The sequence below is a fragment of the Suncus etruscus genome, chromosome 12 (assembly GCF_024139225.1).
Source record: "Suncus etruscus isolate mSunEtr1 chromosome 12, mSunEtr1.pri.cur, whole genome shotgun sequence".
NCBI lineage: Eukaryota > Metazoa > Chordata > Mammalia > Eulipotyphla > Soricidae > Suncus > Suncus etruscus.
In genome coordinates this window covers 63,632,172-63,649,823 of record NC_064859.1, presented here as the reverse complement: position 1 = coordinate 63,649,823, position 17,652 = coordinate 63,632,172, and the positions used below count along the sequence as shown (strand labels likewise).

The 17,652-nt window shown below is 40.0% G+C and overlaps 1 protein-coding gene across 1 annotated transcript in view; it reads left to right on the top strand.

Annotated features, from left to right (window-relative positions):
- The window catches only part of ACOXL (acyl-CoA oxidase like), a 424,916-nt gene that overhangs the window by 134,552 nt on the left and 272,712 nt on the right, over positions 1-17,652 (top strand). Inside the window, 1 exon segment of the mRNA XM_049784649.1 lies at positions 6,391-6,425. Coding sequence (XP_049640606.1) covers positions 6,391-6,425 — 35 coding nt within the window.

The window sequence follows — 17,652 nt, the reverse complement described above, 5'->3', positions numbered from 1 at the left end:
CAGAGAGGGCCTTTTGGCTAAGGGAGATACAAAAGAAGGTTGCTGTCTTTGACCTGTTTCACAGCAGATGATATGGTGTCTTTCTCTAGAGTTTGCTTGGGTACCTTAGAGGAACTTCTGGCTCTCCTTGAGTAGTAGAATGAGCAGGCATAGAAGCTTCTAAAAAAACCAATGGCATCACTTGTCTGTTGCATTGGTGGTGTGCATGGTCTGCCTCTGGAAACTTTTCTGCACTGTCAGGATGTACTGGCTGAATCCTGAGTGAGTTGAATTTTTATTTCTTGAAATAATTACTACACATATCCCCATCCACCTTAGATGTAGGCCCCCTGGCCTGTAACTTTATGGATCTCTCAGCCTGTCCAAACACAACCTGCAAAAGGTATGTCTGGTCTGGGTGATGCCAAAGTCATATGGTCTCCCTTGACAAAGATGTCCCTTTAACTTTTTGTTTGTTTGTTTTTATGTTGTGGGTTTCACCCAGTGGTGTGCAGGGGTTATTCCTGGCTCTACATTTAGGAATTTCTCCTGGTGGGGCTTAGAAGACTATATGGGGTGCTAGGGATCAAGCCTGGGCCAGAGCATGCAAAGAAAATTCCCCACTTGCTGTACTATTGCTCTAGCCTGAGATACTAGTTTAATGTGGTGATACAACATCTTTTATCCAGAAGCTGGAAAGAGAATAATAAAAAAAGCTCAATTGAAATCCACCTCTGTGAAGGGTTTCTGGCTTGCCTCTTTTAACCAGCATAACTCCACTAAAGAACTTTGGCTTCATTTTTTCTTATTCCTGTCCTTCCCTCTTTTTCTTCTCCCTACTGCAGAAAAGGTGTATCTTTCAACTGTGGAAAAGCCACTAGTTAAATACTACTTTAAAGATTATCAAAATATCATTGGGAAAATTATCTTAAAATTTTGTAAAGCAGAACTTTTAACTCCAGGAAATGTAAAATTATCCAGCATGTGAAATCTATAAGATATACCTCCTGCCCCTTTGACCACAGTCTATTTATATTCTTTCCAGAATAATTTTCTCCTTGTTCCTCAAATTCTTCATTTTCCCAAGATATTTTCCTCTTCTTTTATTTATATCTCAGAAAAAAGCTCTTCTTGTTTTGTTGGCATAAAAATGGAAAAACTGGGGGTTAGAGAAATGGTATAGTATATAGAGCACTTGCCTTGAAAGTCAGCATGTGGCTGACTCAGGTTGAATCTCCAGGACCATATAAGGTCCCTCTGAGTCCTGTCAGGAGTAATTCTTGATTGCAGAGCCAGGAATAAGCCCTGAGCATCATTAGGTGTGGCCCCCAAACCAAACAAAATTAAAACAAAACAAAAAACAAAAATGGAATAATTCTCAGCAAGTGTCTGGAATGGAAAAGCATTTTCATTAGGGGGGTGTTGGCTCTGTAGAATGAAGTACTTGTTGAGAGTCATACATCTGTCAGGTAGGATGGAACAGAGTATGATCCAGGTATAGAGTCTGATCCAGCAGAGATAGAAATATAAAAGTAGGCTCACTTCTTAATCCTCACATTAATTATGCTGTTTTAATGACTTGCTTTGTAGTACAATTTAAAGTTGGTAAAAGTAATGCCTTCCATCTTTTACCTAATATATTTAACTATTTTTGGGACGTTTATTGTTCCAAGTGAATTTCAGGAGTGTTTGATCCACTTCCTTGAAAAATGTCACAGGTGTCCTTAAGAGGGATTGCATTAAATATGTACAATGCTGTTGGGAGTCTTGCCATTTTAATGATGCTAATCCTCCCAATCCATGAACAGGGTATGTGTCTCCATTTCCTTGTGTCCTATTTTATTTTTTTAAGTAGTTTTTTGTAGTTTTCTTTGTATAGATCCTTCATCTCTTTAATTAAGTTGATTCTGAGGTATTTGAGTTTTTGTGGTATGATTGTGAATGGGATTGTTTATAAAAAGTCTTTCTTCTCTTTCCTTATTTGTGTATAAGAAGGGCTTTGAATTTTGCGTGTTAATTTTGAAGCCTACCAATTTGCATATGAATCTATTGTTTGTAGAAGCTTTTTGGTAGGGTATTTAGAATTTTTTTTTTAACATCTGGGGGCTCCATCCATGATGCAGCCTCATGCAGAATTTTCTAAATATAGTATCACGTCATCTGCAGTGAGTGCTTGAATTATTTTTTATATCTGAATGCCTTTGATATATTTTTCTTGCCTAATTGCTATGGCAAGTACTGAATAGCAGTGACAAGAGGAGACAGCCTTGTCTTGTGCTAGATTTTAGAGGAAATGCTTTTAGGTTTTCTCCACTGAGTGTAATATTCACTGTGGGATTGTGGTAAATGATTTTGACTATGTTTTAAAAAGTTCCTTTCATTCCCATCTTGCTGAGAGTTTTTTTTTTTTCTGGCATAAATGGGATTTGAATCTTACTAAATGCTTTCTCTTCATCTTCTGATATTATCATATAGTTCTTATTTTTCCTTTTGTTGATATGGTTTAGTACATTAATTTATTTGTGTATATTAAACTGTCCTTGCATCTCTGGAATGGAACTTACTTTTCATGGTGTATGCCTTTCTTTATACGTTGTTGGATCCTATTTGCTAGGTTTGTGTTAATGATCTTTGCATCTGTGTTCATCAGGAATGTTGGTCTGTAGTTCTTTTTGTAACATCTCTGCTTTTGGTATCAGGGTGATTTTAGGTTCATAAAAACTATTTGGAAGTGTTTCTCTTTCCTCAATTTCCTGGAAGATCATAAGTAGGATTGGAAGCAGCTACTCTTAAAAGGTTTGAAACAATTTATTAGTGAATCCATCTGGGCCAGGAGTTTTGTCTTTTTGGAAGACTTTTTATTACCATTTTAATTTCCTCATTAGAGATGGATCTGTTCAGTTATGCTAGGTCATCTTGGTTCAACCTTGTGAGGTTATAAAAGTCCAAGAATTTATCCATTTCATGGGCTGGAGCAGTAGCGCAAGCCATAAGGCTTCTGCCTTGCATACACGAGCCTAGGATGGACTATGGTTTAATCCCCCCACATTTCATATGGTCCTCCAGGCCAGGAGCTATTTCTGATTGCATAGTCAGTAGTAACCCCTGAGCATTGGGTATGGCCAAAAAAGCTAAACCAAACCAAAAAATTTATCCATTTATTCCAGGTTCTCTTGTTTTGTGGCATGGAGTTTCTCAAAGTAACTTCTAATTACCCTTTTATTTTCTGTACTACATGTAGTAAATGCCCCCTATTTATTTCTACTTCAGTTTATTACTTTTCTCTCTCTCCCTCTCTTTGTGAGTTTTGATAATAGTTTTATCAATCTTCTTTAATTTTTCTATGAACAAACTCTTGCTTTTATTGACCTTTCACATTGTTTTTTGGATTTCTAATTCATTGATATCTACTCTAAGTTTTATCATTTCCTTTCATATATAACTTTCTAATTTTATAAGCTATGCCAATAAGTTATTTATGTAGGCTCCTTCTTCCTTCCTGATGAGTGCTTACAAAACTATAAATATTCCTCTTAGTACTGCTTTTGCTGTGTCCACAAATTTTGGTAATTTGAGTCTTCATTCTCATTTGTTTCCAGGAATCTTTTTATTTCCTCATTGATTTTATCTGACCCACTTGGTTGTTCAGCAGTGAACTGTTTAATTTACAGATGTTAAACTTTTATATCTGTATCCTTAATTTACTTCCAATTTCAATGCATGATGATCCGAGAGGGTAGTTCATACAAATTCTATCCTTTTTATATTATGGAGATATGTTTCATGGGCCAGCATGTGGTATATAATGGAGAATAACCCATGTGCATTGGAGAAGGATGTGTATTTAATTTTCTGAAGATGGAGAACCCTCTATCTTTCTATTAAGCCACTCTCTTACATTTCTCCCTTCAGAGCCAGTATTTTCTTGTTAGGTTTTAGCCTTGTTGATCTTCAAGCAGTGACAGTATTGCTACTGATGTCTTCCTACAGATTTTCCAGCAATTGTTTTGAATATTTTTCTGAGTGCTTATATATTTAGAAGTGTGATTTCTTTCTGTTGTACATAGCCCTTGATGATTAAAAAATGTCCATATCTGTCCCTTCTGACCTTTTTAAGTCTAAAGTCTGTGTCATCTGATATTAGTATGGCCACTCTACCCTTTTTATGGAAATTGTTTGCTTGGATGATTATCCCCTAACCTTTGACTTTGAGCCCATGTTTGTTCTGACTATTCAGATGTGTTTCTTTTTTTTTTTTTTTTGGGCCACACACGACGGTGCTCAGGGGTTACTCCTGGCTGTCTGCTCAGAAATAGCTCCTGGCAGGCATGGGGGACCATATGGGACACCGGGATTCGAACCAACCACCTTTGGTCCTGGATCGGCTGCTTGCAAGGCAAACGCCGCTGTGCTATCTCTCTGGGCCCTCAGATGTGTTTCTTGTAGGGAGAAAAAATGTTTGATTCAGTTTTTGGATCCATTTTGCCATTCTGTGTCTCTTAACTGGTGCATTTAGCCTATTTATATTGAGATATTGTCATGGGATTTAGTTTCATCTTTTTATAGGAGCTTGTGTGTCTGTTAGTCATCTTGTCTTAAAGTAGACTTTTTAGTTGATCCTTTAAGGCTGGGTTTGAGTCTATAAAGTTTCTGAGCTGTTGTTTATCCATAAGTCTGTGTATCCTTTCTTCAAACCAGAATGTAACTCTGGGTGGTTGGTTGATGTACTCTTAGTTTACCATTCGTTTCCTTGATTTTTTTTGTCACAATATCTCACCACTGCCTTGAGGCCTTTATGGTTTCTCGTTGCAAATACTCTGTAAGTCTTAAGGATGCTCTTTTGAATGTAATTTTCCTTTTTGAGCTTTCTGTATTCAGAATATACAGAATACTTTCTGTATTCTATTTCTAGCTGTTGGTTTCATCATTGTGACTAGGTTGTGTCTTGAGGTGCTTCTTTGGATTTCTTTTTTTGTTGGTACTCTTTGGGCATGTAAAATTTGGTTACATGCACTCTCTCTCTCTCTCTCTATATATATATATCATTGCAGAGAAATATATATATATATATAGTTTTTGGGCCACACCCAGCAGCACTCAGGGGTTACTCCTGGCTCTATGCTCAGAAATCGCTCCTGGCAGGCTCAGGGGACCATATGGGATGCCAGGATTCGAACCACTGTCCTTCTGCATGCAAGGCAAATGCCTTACGTCCATGCTATCTCTCCATCCCCCGCAATGATATCATTGACTGTTGATTCTTCTTGGTAATTTTCTTCCTGGGTCGCTGGAACTCCAATGATTCTTATGTTGTTTCTGTTGAGTTTATCAAAAACTTTTATTTTTAACTGTTCACATTCCTTGAGGATTTTTTTCCATTTACTGATCATCTGTTTTAAGATTCATTCCAATCTCTTCTGTTGTATGGAGTTGTTATGCATATCATTTTTTAGCTTACTCATTTTGTCCTCAGCTGCTCTTATACTGTTGAAGAAGCATTCCAGTAAGATTTCATTTCACCTACCAAGTTTTTCAGTCCCGTTATTTCAGTTTAAAGTTTTCTCTTTTCTTCTTTCATATCCTCTTGATTTTTATTTGTAGTTTGTTCAGTTCATTTTATGGTTTCATTAATTTTTATGAGCATCCTCCATATTTCTCCTCTAAAGTCCTTATCTGAGAGGCTAAATAGGTAGTTGGTACTTTTTGGGTCACCAGAGCTACCATCTTCATTCTAAGATACTAAAGGCCTGTATTTTTTCCCATTGTTATTATGAAGTATGGTGGTTTCTACATTACATTGACTAGGAGAAGTGCATGACTGTGGAGTATACATGGACATGCTTCTCTGTCCCTGTCTTTGATGATGGGATTTGCTTATCTGGCAAGGTTTTCTGTCCTCCTGGCACCACAAAGATTCCCCTTTCTTTCTCTCAGATTTCAGTTTGTTTGCTTAAAGAATGTATATTTCCATGAGTCCATTTTTTATTCTTTATTTTCATGAAAAGAGGGCAGAAGGCTAACTAACTTTGGAAACCTCTGTATTATATCAAATGTTTAGAGCAGGGGTCCTCAAACTTTTTAAACAGGGGGCCAGTTCACTGCCCCCCAGACCAGGAGGGTCTGACTATAATAAAAACAAAACTTATGAACGAATTCTTATGCACACTGCATATATCTTATTTTGCAATGAAGAAACAAAACAGATACAAATACAATATGTGGCCCGCGGGCCATAGTTTGAGGACCACTGGTTTAGAGATTGGTTGAAACTAAAGCTTTGTGATTAAAATGTGTTATGAATTAGCAGTGGGGCATTTCAGGAAACAATAAAACTTGACCATATTAATTTTCTTGTCAATATTTTATATTCTTGATATTATTAACATGCATTCTTCTCTTTTTTAATTATAGGTTGGATTGACCATAGCCATTCGATATAGTCACAGGTAAAGCTTTAATTTATTTTCTTTTAATCTTTAATTCTTTAAACCATTGCATTGATGGTTACTATGATGGTGGCTTTCCTTATGACATTGCAACAATGAGATGAAATTGTTCCTGTGTTTGATTGGCAAGTGCTACTTGTTATTTGGAAGAACAAAGCCTTATGTAAAAGGGGTTATAGGTAGCATATTTCTTTATAAACAAAGATCAGTCCTCTAGGTCAGACTCTTAAGTCTTTCCTGGGTAGTGGACTTTTTCTAAGGGAGCAAGAAAATTAGGTATGTACTACCTGAGGGGGCTTAGGCAAGCTGAGAGTGGGGGCAAGGGCTAATATCTCTGAGAATAAGGTAGCTGAACTCCCCCTTTTCGTGTTGTTTCATGTTATCTCCCTCTGCCTCAACTGTATCATGTTTATGACTGATGTTCCCAACTCTGGTCTCTACTATCTTTGATGTGCATCTAACCGCATGGAGATGTTGAATGAATTAAGTAAGATTCAGTCCCATAAATATTCAGAATGTATTGCCCAAAGACTCATGTATTCTTGCTATTTTCTCAAGAGGAGCACAAAACAGACACATAGAGGGGACACTTGGTGAAGCTCCAGTAGCAGTACTTATTGATTCCAAAGAAGAGGATCTGGCAGTGGGCTGGCTGGGCTCTGAGCATTTACTGGGTTATGGGCTGTGATATGGGTTTAGGCTGTGACACGGCCCTAGTTTGGTGCCTTGCTGTTATGAGGTCAAATGCAGGAGAGAGGCAGGGAGAAGGTAAAACCCTTTAGTTGCGGTTCCTGTTTTGTGGTCATGAGGAGAGAGGGATAGTTTCAGAAAAGCTAACTTCTGGGGGCCCTGGGACCCCAGGAATTCCCTAGAATTCCTGGAATTCCCTGGAACCCCTGGGTGGGGAGAAGACCCTGCGCATCCCTCAGGAGGACTTTTCTTCATAATGAACTTGATGAATGGCAAGTTGTCTTAGAAACATAAGAAGGTCCAGAGAGCTAGTGCAGCAGGGAATGTATGTGACTTGCATGTGACTCACTCCAGTATGCTCTGTACTGTTTTCCCATTGTACTTGTTTGTAAGACTGTGATTTTACTGCAAGATTCCAGTTGTGCCTAGTGTTTATTATGGTGGGAGAAGTGTCACGTGCCTGCATTAGTGGTCATGTACTTCACAAGGCCCAAACAATGTTCAACTTGCTCTGGGTGCTTATTTTCCCTCTTGAACTCCAGGCTGCCTTGCCCTGGTACCTGATATTTTTTATTGCTCATCTAGGAATTTATCAGTGTTGGGGGAAGTGGCAGTGCAGCAGGACTACACCTCTGGAGCTTCTACATATTTGTCTATTTGAATCCCTTTTTTGGGAGGAGGAGGTAAATCAATCAAGGAAGGCATCCTAGGGGAAGTAGTTCTCACCATTCTCACAGGGGAAGTGGATGGATGCGGACAGATCCTGATGGGGCAACAGATGCTCTGACTGGCTGACCAGCTGACTGCTGAAACTTTATTTTGAGGAGAGGCAAAGTGTGGGGAAGTTGTGCAGGTATGGGAGGGAACCTGTCTGCATCAGCTTCCTTCTAGAGTCTTCGTAGTTCATCACTCCCCAAAGCTGAATGGATGAATGGAAGTAGGTGGGCTCCTGTCTTATGTATATAAGGACACCTTTAGGGTACAAGCTACGAGATCCCCTCTGCTCTATTCCCCCACAAACTCCCAGGCTCCTCTTGGCTGCCTTCTGTGCTCTCATTGTATTCTGTCTGGTGTGGCTACCCCATACTGTGATTTCAGGGGTGATTGCTTCCAGGCAGCTTATTTTAGCTTCTGGAGGGCTACATTCAAAGCAGGAAGAGTCAGGGGTATTGAGAAATGCAACAACAAACCAGTTAGCAGGGGAAGTGATGATATTGAACTGCTCCTCAAATTCCCTTGCAAACTTGAGCTCCTTGGGGCGCTGGGAACTTAGATAAGTGGTGGTTTATGGAGCCTGTTTTTTTTTTTTTTTTTTTTTTTTTTTTTTTTTTTTTACAAATGCTTCTATAGCAGCAGTGCCTCACCACATACGTAGAAGAATCTAGGATCTGTACAATTGCAAAGAGGGCATAAGCAGTTAGCTGTTATCAAACAGAGGAAAGTATCAGAGTAATTCAAGGCTGATATCCTCATTTTGGCAATGGTCTGTGCCAATACAAAATGCAAATGTCTGAGCTACACAAGCAACCTGTGTGTCCCCCAGTATATTAAATGCAGTGGAACCAGGGCCTTGTCAGAGGAGTGTGTACTGAGATTTATTTCTACGCTACAAGGAATTTATGCTTAAAAATTCCAGGAAGCACACCAGTGTCGGTAAGTACTGAGGAGAGAGAACACCATCTTCTGGGAAAACTCCACAATGATGACAATGACAAAGGTCAATGGTACTTTCTGCATCCATCCCCTACTGTGCTACCTCTGGGGACAGCACAGCCATACAACAGGAATCAATACAGATGCTGCCTGCTGGGGGTTCCCTCCCCTTCTACTTGCCCTGGATCCAACTCTACCCTCTGCTTTTGTGGAGGAGGAGACAAGGGTGAGGGTCCTGATTATATCCCTAGAAATCCTGGTCAGTAGCTCAGGGGAGTGTTGAAAGATTCCTCATCCTGCAGATTGTAGAAAATAATCTCCCTTACAAGTGATCATCTAAACTCTTGCAAAAGGTTAGAAACACAGATTGTGGCCTCCAGAACATCCCACCCACTGAGCAGTTTGTCACCCCCAGCTGTCTCTAAGGCACCTCTCTCCCCATTCAGCATTCATCCCAGGCCTTGTTCCAGCCTCAGCAGCCCTGTGCTGTTTCCTGCCTCTGATCTGAAACCTCTGTAACCTTCATCTTGGCTGAGTCTAGTTTATCCCTTTGTAGCCATTATAAAAAAACTTTATTCAACAAAACAAAAACAGGGCTGAGAGCTAGTACAGTGGTAAGCTAGTAAGTGGGTAATACCGTGCTTTCCTTGTATACACCCAATCCAGGTTCAATCCTGGGCATCTCATAGCATAACAGCTCTGTCAGTAGTAACTCTTAAAAGAGAGGCAAAAGTAAGCCCTGAGTACCTCCAGGTGTGGTTCCAAATACTCCCCCAAACAAAACAAGCAACAATAAAATAAAACATCAGAAAACAACAAAATAAAAACAACAAAATAAATATCGGAAGAATGATTTCAAGTTGGATGTAATGATTTTATTATTCTTTTTATTTTCTTGGGTATTTGGCTATACCCAGCAGTGCTCAAAGGCTATTCATGGTTGTGTTCTGAGGAGTGACACTAATTACTGTGCAGGGGATCATATGTAGTTTGGGAATTTGAACAGGGGTTGGTAGAAGGCAAGGCCAGCACCTTACTGCTTGCTGGTCCAGGAATATCTTTTTTTTGGGGGGGTGGGGAGGGGTTGACACAATCAATGATGATCAGAAGTTTCTCCTACCTCTGCTTTCAGGGATCAGTGCTGGCAGTTGTCAGGGGACCATATGGGTTGCTGGGGACTGAACCTGGGTTGACAATATGCAAAGCAGCACTCTTAGTGCTGTGCTATCTCTTCAGCATCAGAAATAGCTTTATTTTAAAGGCTAATACCAATCTGTTTGAGCATTATTTATTTACCTGATTGCCTTGGCTACAGGGAGTCTGTGTGGGGATAGGGGACATATACCTCCCTAAAGCCTGGTTTTTAGTTCTTTGGGGTCTTTTTTCCTGTCAATTGTTTTCAGAACTATAGTTGTATCTTAGGTCTGTTTGGTTCTGGGTCACTTTTTGTTTTGTTTTGTTTTTTTTTTGGGCCACACCCGGTGATGCTCAGGGGTTACTCCTGATTATGCTCGCTCTTTCTCTTTCTTTCTTTTCTTTCTTTTCTTTCTTTCTTTCTTTCTTTCTTTCTTTCTTTCTTTCTTTCTTTCTTTCTTTCTTTCTTTCTTTCTTTCTTTCTTTCTTTCTTTCTTTCTTTCTTTCTTTCTTTCTTTCTTTCTTTCTTTCTTTCTTTCTTTCTTTTCTTTCTTTCTTTCTTCTTTCTCCCTCTCTCCCTCCCTCCCTCTCTCCCTTCCTTCCTTCCTTCCTTCCTTCCTTCCTTCCTTCCTTCCTTCCTTCCTTCCTTCCTTCCTTCCTTCCTTCCTTCCTTCCTTCCTTCCTTCCTTCCTGTTCTTTTCTTTCCTTGCTTTCTTTTCTCACTTATCCAGAGCTCAGTATTGGAATTGGAAATTTTCTGGTAAGGGTACTTTTGAGTGCATGGTTGGGAATGTTGGTTCTCATCACCAATTCTAGTTCTACCATTTGAACAGGGTGTTTGTGTGTGAGTGTGGTGGTGGTAAAAGCCTAACTAACTAACCCATGTATTTTTGTTTTGTGCTCAGAGCTAATTCATGAATCTGTGCTTAGGGCTGCCCTTGGTGATACTCAGGGGAACATAGGTGGTACTTGGTATTGAATCAGGTTTGACCAAGTACATGGCAAATGCCTTATCTCTTCTGCTGCCTCTCAGGTTCTGCATCTGAGCTGTAATCCATGGAGGTGGGGTGTGGAAGAGAGGAGGCAAATGTGCATCAAGCTGTTAGTATCAGCAATATGGAAGCCTGAGGGAGACCATGGGACTGACTGGGACATTGTGTGACCGAAATTCAATCATGTACAATTTTGTAACTGTATCTCACGGTGACTCAATTAAAAAAGGGGGGAACTGGGAAGACATAAAGGCCAAGAGTGTGGGAGTCCCTCTCGCCCTGGTGAGTAGGCAGTGCCTCTTCAGTTCCTGGAGACATTGGGAGCAAGAGGGAGACTTGTGTGGCAAAAAAAGGGGCATAAGCCCTAAAGATGCCTGGCTTGGTTTTCACACACAGTCTTGGTGACTCTGTGCTCAAATCTCCTTTGTTATGTTAAAGTTTTCAGGATAATGTTCTCACACAGTCACACCCAGCCAAACAGAGTGGTTCTTGGGCCACATAGTTACTCCAGACTTGTCTGTGTGATATGAATGTGTGTGTGTGCATGTGCATATACGTTCTGATAATAGATGGGGCACCTGCTATGACCATGCACTTAAAGCACCTGCTTACATTTCGTTTATTATTGTGTCATGTTCATATATTTCGTGAAGTCAAGCCATTTTCTACAGAGTGGAAAAATGTCTCTTGATCTTTCTTCCCCACTGTTTGGCTTGAGGTTTTGAGTGGAATCCACATCGCGGCGACAGCTGGGTAACCCCCAGAAGTGCCCTTTGCAGATAATAGCTCTCGGGACTTGCCACCCACACAGTGGGGAAATTGTTCTCATTCTGTGGGTGTTTTGTTTTTCTTTTATTTTCTTTTTTTTTTTTCTCACAAGAGTGAAAGAGAGCCGAGCTGCTCTTCCTGCTTGTCCTCAAGCATCAACTCCTGCTCCTAACTGCTGGGAACTCCTTGGGCAGATATGAGATCTAGCCTACCCCATGCAGCTCCTTTTCCATGCTGGCTGCTCTGAATCAAGAGGAGCAGCCGCATGAAGCAGCAATGTGGGAATTTTGTATGTGGTACCAATGCCCAAGTTTCTAAAAAAAAGTTCATGACAGGGAACATGAGCTCTGAAGTCAGAGTGTGTGAGCAATAGACTAGCTCCCACTTAAAATGTTTGATTCATGGGGCTGGAGAGATAGCATGGAGGTAAGGCATTTGCTTTTCATGCAGAAGGTCATTGGTTTGAATCCTGGCATCCCATATGGTCCCCTGAGCCTTCCAGGAGTGATTTCTGAGGATGGAGCCAGGAGTAACCCCTGAGCGCTGCCCGGTGTGACCCCCCCCCCAAAAAAAAAAAGTTTGATTTATTTTCCTAGGTTGCCTTTCATAAATAAAGAAGGAAGCTTTTCATACAGTTCTCTGTTATTTAAATGAAAGGAACCCTAAGAAAGGATTTATAATTTGGTCGCCATTTGGATGTGTGACTCCAATGTAATATTACAATTCTAGATGCCAGTCCTCTGAAAGTTTCAGGGTCCCCTGAGGGCTGACAAAAAATGTTGAGAGAATTGGGGATCTGCATGTGATCAATGATTGAGGGCCTTCTCCACTCCTCCTCACAGGGGACTGTCTCTGAGCTAGACTGCAGGCTGGTTATAAGTGACCTGCTCCTGGTACCTCAAAATGAGGACCCATAATTGTTTGGCCCGAGACTGCCTTCAGGGTTTGCTGTGAATGAGCCAGGTGTCCCCTCAAATATCAGAAACTTTAACCTTCTGATTTTGAATGAAATGGAGCTTGAAATTTACAGAGGAATCAGGACACTTATAGAATGGAGAAGCAGCATCAACAAAAGAAATGAAACTGTCCTTTTGACATACAAATGGAGGAAAAGACAAGAAATGGGTCATCAGACTTCTTGGACTTTGACTTGAAGTGTTGACTTCAAGTGACACACCTTGTGACTCTTACTTATAGCCAGTTTGATCTTGTGGAGACAGCTGTGGGATAGAGTTGTTCTCTAGATTTTGTAAAAATAAACAAAGATACTTTGCAATCTTTTTTTTTCTTGACCAGAAAATAGTTGTTTCTGTCATGGGAACTCTGGCTGACTGTTCCATCTGTCCTCTTCTTATTTGTCAGAGTCAGGCTCCAACTGGATTTATGCCATGTGGCCAATAAACATATTTAACCCCAAAGGGATCATTTAATAAAGCTGAGGCTTGTGGTTTTTGAATTACCTTATCACAAAATATTGCCCTTGAAGATCAGAATGTAAATTTACAGAGTGGCTAAGTTGTAAATTCTTAAGGGGATCATAGAGTTTTGTGGTTGTATGTTTGGTGTTTCCTAGGAAAGGTCAGCTCAGGGCTATGGAGATATCTCATGATTTTTTCATGAGGAGTGACCAAAACCTGTGCCTCTCTGTGTCTACCTGCTTTAAGTTTCTTGTCTGGTATCATGCTGGTTGTCTTATCCTTTTGGGTCTACTAGTCCAGTCTGTGATCATTTCTTCAGTCAAACCAACTCTTCATCTGTTTCTATACCCACAGAATGGTTGATGGGAGAACTACTGCCAGCCTCCAAGGGGATGGCAAATGTTTGCAAAAGCCATCACTTAGAAGTTGCCTTGGGCTTCCATGGCTAGAAAACAATTCAATCCTTAGCATGAACTTGGACCTTCCCCATAACAGCTATCTTCTTGAATTTTGCATCTATGTGTTTTCTGTCTATTCTTGTTATTTTCTTTGAAAAATTAACTTCTTTCCTATGTTCTACCTATCATGCTAAGGTACCTTTTACTCAAAAGCCCTAAAGAAGTCAAGATTTATTAAGGCACTCTACTTCTGTTGTTAGATCTAAAGGCTACTTCTCTGACTTGACTCCACCCCTTTGTCTTTCCTGTTCTGGCTCAGATGGCAGATACAGCTGATAAAAGTCTTGCCTCTAGAACATATATTGTAAGGTTTCTTATGGAATACAATTTAATCATTGTTGACCTGATATTTTAGGTGTTTGAGAAGGTGTAGCTACAGGTAAGCACAGGAAAAGATGCTCAACATGAGGAAAATGAAGGTAAGGTCACAGTGAGATGTCACATCAGAATGATGCATGTATATCAGATGACTCAAAAATAAAGAAACAAACATACCTCCTTAATCAATAACAATAACAACAACATCAAAATGTTCTCCAGACACTGCCACTATGAGGGAGCTGCACAGCAGAACTTGTGACCTCAACAACCTGGCACTTAAGTGAAGGCCACTGGGCAAAGCCATTCATTTTGAACTGGTTAGTTTCTCTTTTACAATTCTTTGAAAAAAAAAATGACCACTTCCTTACATTCAAAAGAAAAAGGCACCCAGCTCAAATAGTCTACAGAGTTAGTACACCTCAAATGGAAATGTAGAAATGCAAACAAACATTTTGTGCAGAAAATGACAAGCTAATTAAAAAATTTTATATATGAAGGTAAAGATCTAAAGAAAAGAAGTAACAGATTAGTAATGTCTATTATCTTACCTTAAAACTCATAGTGCTATAATAATCAAGGCTACATAATATTATTGGAAAGAGAGATACACAGGACAATAGAATCTAGTCATATTACCACACATAAATAATTGATGCTGAACAAAAATGTCAAGATAATTCAATGGAAAAAGGATAATCTTTTTGATAAATTATATAGGAACAATTGAATACCCTAGAAAGAAAACAAAAGCTTCAACTCACACATCACAGCATGTATCACAATAAAAAAAAACAAAACTCACTAATCTAAAGTAAAGCCAAATGCTAAAAAATTTATGTATTTTAGAAAAAAGCATAGAAAACTATGTGACCTTGAGCTAGGCAAAGATTGTTTTAGACAGTAAAATAAACTATAAAAGAAAAAGCAAATGGATTTTTATCAAAATTAGAAACATTTGCTCTTTGAAAAATCACTGTTAAGAAACAACAAAGCGAGGCCACAAACCTGAAGAAAATATTTTCAAAACATATGCCTGATAAAAGATTTGCCTCTAGAAAATGTATAGAATTCTTACCAAAAAAGCAATTTCATAAATGGTGAAAAAAATTGAACTAATGTTTTAGCAAAGAGGAGATATAGTGCAGGTATATGCTTAACATCATGAATTAGTAGGGAAATATCAATTAAGGGTACAATGAGTTATCATTTTGCATTTGTCAGAATAGCTTAAAAAATAAAAGATTGGGGCTGGTAAGGTTTGATCCTAAGTATCCCTATTACAGGCCTTTGAGCCCTACCAGGAGTGATCCCAAGCAACAGAGCCAGAAACACTGGGTGTGGCCTCCAAACAAAACAAACACTAAGCATCGCTCCCCCAGCAATAACAATAGCAACACCAAAACACTCTCCAGACCATATGAAGGTTTGGGTAAGGATATATAGGAGTTCCAACTCTCATACATTCTGATAGAATGAAAAAATGGTGGGGGCTTTGAAAGACTTTGGTAGTTTTTTTAAAAAATTAATTCTTTAATTGACTCACTGTTAGAAAGTGATTGAATTTCAATGTACAATACCCTTCTCTATTGCATATTTCCCACCACCAGTGTTTCCAGTTTCCCTTCCTCCTCCCCCTTACTCTCTCCTCTGCCTGCCTCTGTAGCAGACATTTTTTCTTTCTCTCTTTCTATATCTATATATCTCTTTATTTTCTTTCAGACACTGTGGTTTGCAGGATTGTTACTGAAGGAGTTTCATGCATATCATTTTAGCTTCTTTCTACACCCAATTCTTGTCCTTGAATGATCATTTCCAACTATTGTGGTCATAGTGGTCCATGTTCTGCCCTAACTGCACTCTACTGCTATCTGTGGCAAGCTTCCTATTCAAAGACAACAGAGACAAGGGCCAAGAGGACCTTTCTCTGGTAATTTCTTTTGCTTTATTTGTTTGCTTGTTTTTTTGGGGGGCCACACCCATTTGACGCTCAGGGGTTACTCCTGGCTATGTGCTCAGAAATCGCTCCTGGCTTGGGGGGACCATGTGGGACACCAGGGGATCGGATCAAGGTCCATCCTAGGCTAGCGCTTGCAAGGCAAATACCTTACCTCTAGCGCCACCGCTCCAGCCCCATCTGGTAGTTTCTTTTAATGCTGTTACTTTATCCCATAACTCAGGAATTTCACAGTCAGATTTTAATTACAAAAAAGAAATGAAACCATTAAACTACACCAAGACTCCTAAGTACCTCTTACAAGTGGGTCGATTCATGATAGATCCAAACTAAAATATGCCCTGAGTCTATTTTTAAAGGAGACAGAGATGAACAAATGGTAGCATAGTTGCATTATGAAGTGCTGATCAGCAATGAAAAGGCATACAATTTAAGGAAAGAAGCCAATTCAAAAGAAGATACAGTGGGATTAAGGATGTAGCTCCAATAGTAAAGAATGTATGTGGTCCCTCTCTAGCACCACTACAACACTAATAATCGCTTCAACAAAAGTACACAAAAATGGATTCCATTGGCAGGCTATTCTGGGAGAGGAAAGAAGACAAGAACTATAGGTTGCCAGAATGTGAGAAGAATTGACTAGAAAGTGGTATGTTGGGTTCTGTTTTGGAGGGAGCAATAAATAATTTAAAGCTGAATTCTGATGGTCACATGACTATAAATGTCAAATCTCAAAACTGTCACACCTAAAATGGGCAAATTTTACCAGAATAAAATGAAACCTGAGAGAACTTGAATCCAGGGGAGCACAAGGAGGGGCCACTGGCTCACCTTACCTGGGACCATGTGGAGAGGTGTATGTCTGAGTATTTCTTAATGAGGAATGGGAATTTTTTTGGCTTCCTCATGAGGTGTGATCTGAAAGCGTCCTACCACTTGGTTGTTTTCAGTGAAGTGAGTCGCTGGTGGGTAGCTGCATAGCCTTGGAGGTCTCCCTATGCTTTCCCCATCAGGTACCTCTCAGGTTTCACTTTAACTTCTCTGAGCCTGGGCTTCTCAGGTGGAGATGTACCCAGTGAGGCTCTCCCTGCTGTTGAAAGCAATTGCACTTCTCCTCACCACTAGCGCCCCACAAGACCAGCTGCCAGAGGAGGTTCATTCAGCATAGAGCCCATATAGAGGGTGCTGAGGTAATATCTAGGATCAGATTCCTCCCCTCCCTGGCTCTGAGAAGTGCCTGAGATCACATTCTAGGAGGCTATGCTTTGCTTTTATCTTTACTTTTTCTTTTTAAAATATTTTTAATTGAATCACCATGAGATACACAGTTCCAGACTTGTTCATGACTAAAGGTGTCCAACACCCTTTACCAGTACACATTTTCTGCCACCAGTTTCTCTCCCACTTTTCCCATTGCCCTTCCACTGCCAGCCTTTATGGCAGTGGCAGTCTCTCTCTCTCTCTCTCTCTCTCTCTCTCTCCTCTCTCTCTCTCTCTCTCTCTCTCTCTCTCTCCTCTCTCTCTCTCTCTCTCTCTCTCTCCTCTCTCTCTCTCTCTCTCTCTCTCTCTCTCTCTCTCTCTCTCTCTCTCTCTCTCTCTCTCTCTCTCTCTCTCCTCCTTTCTTCCCCCCTCTCTTTCTCCCACCCCCTTTTTTTTCTTTTAGGCACTGTGATTTGTAATAATGTTACTGAAGGGATAGCATGCTATCACTTTACCTCCTTTAAGTATTCAGTTCTTGTCCTGAGTGATTGTTTCCAACTATCATTATCATAGTGGTTGGTCTCTGCCCTAACTGCTCTGCTTTCCTCATCTTATGGAGAACCTATTGGTTGAGATGGG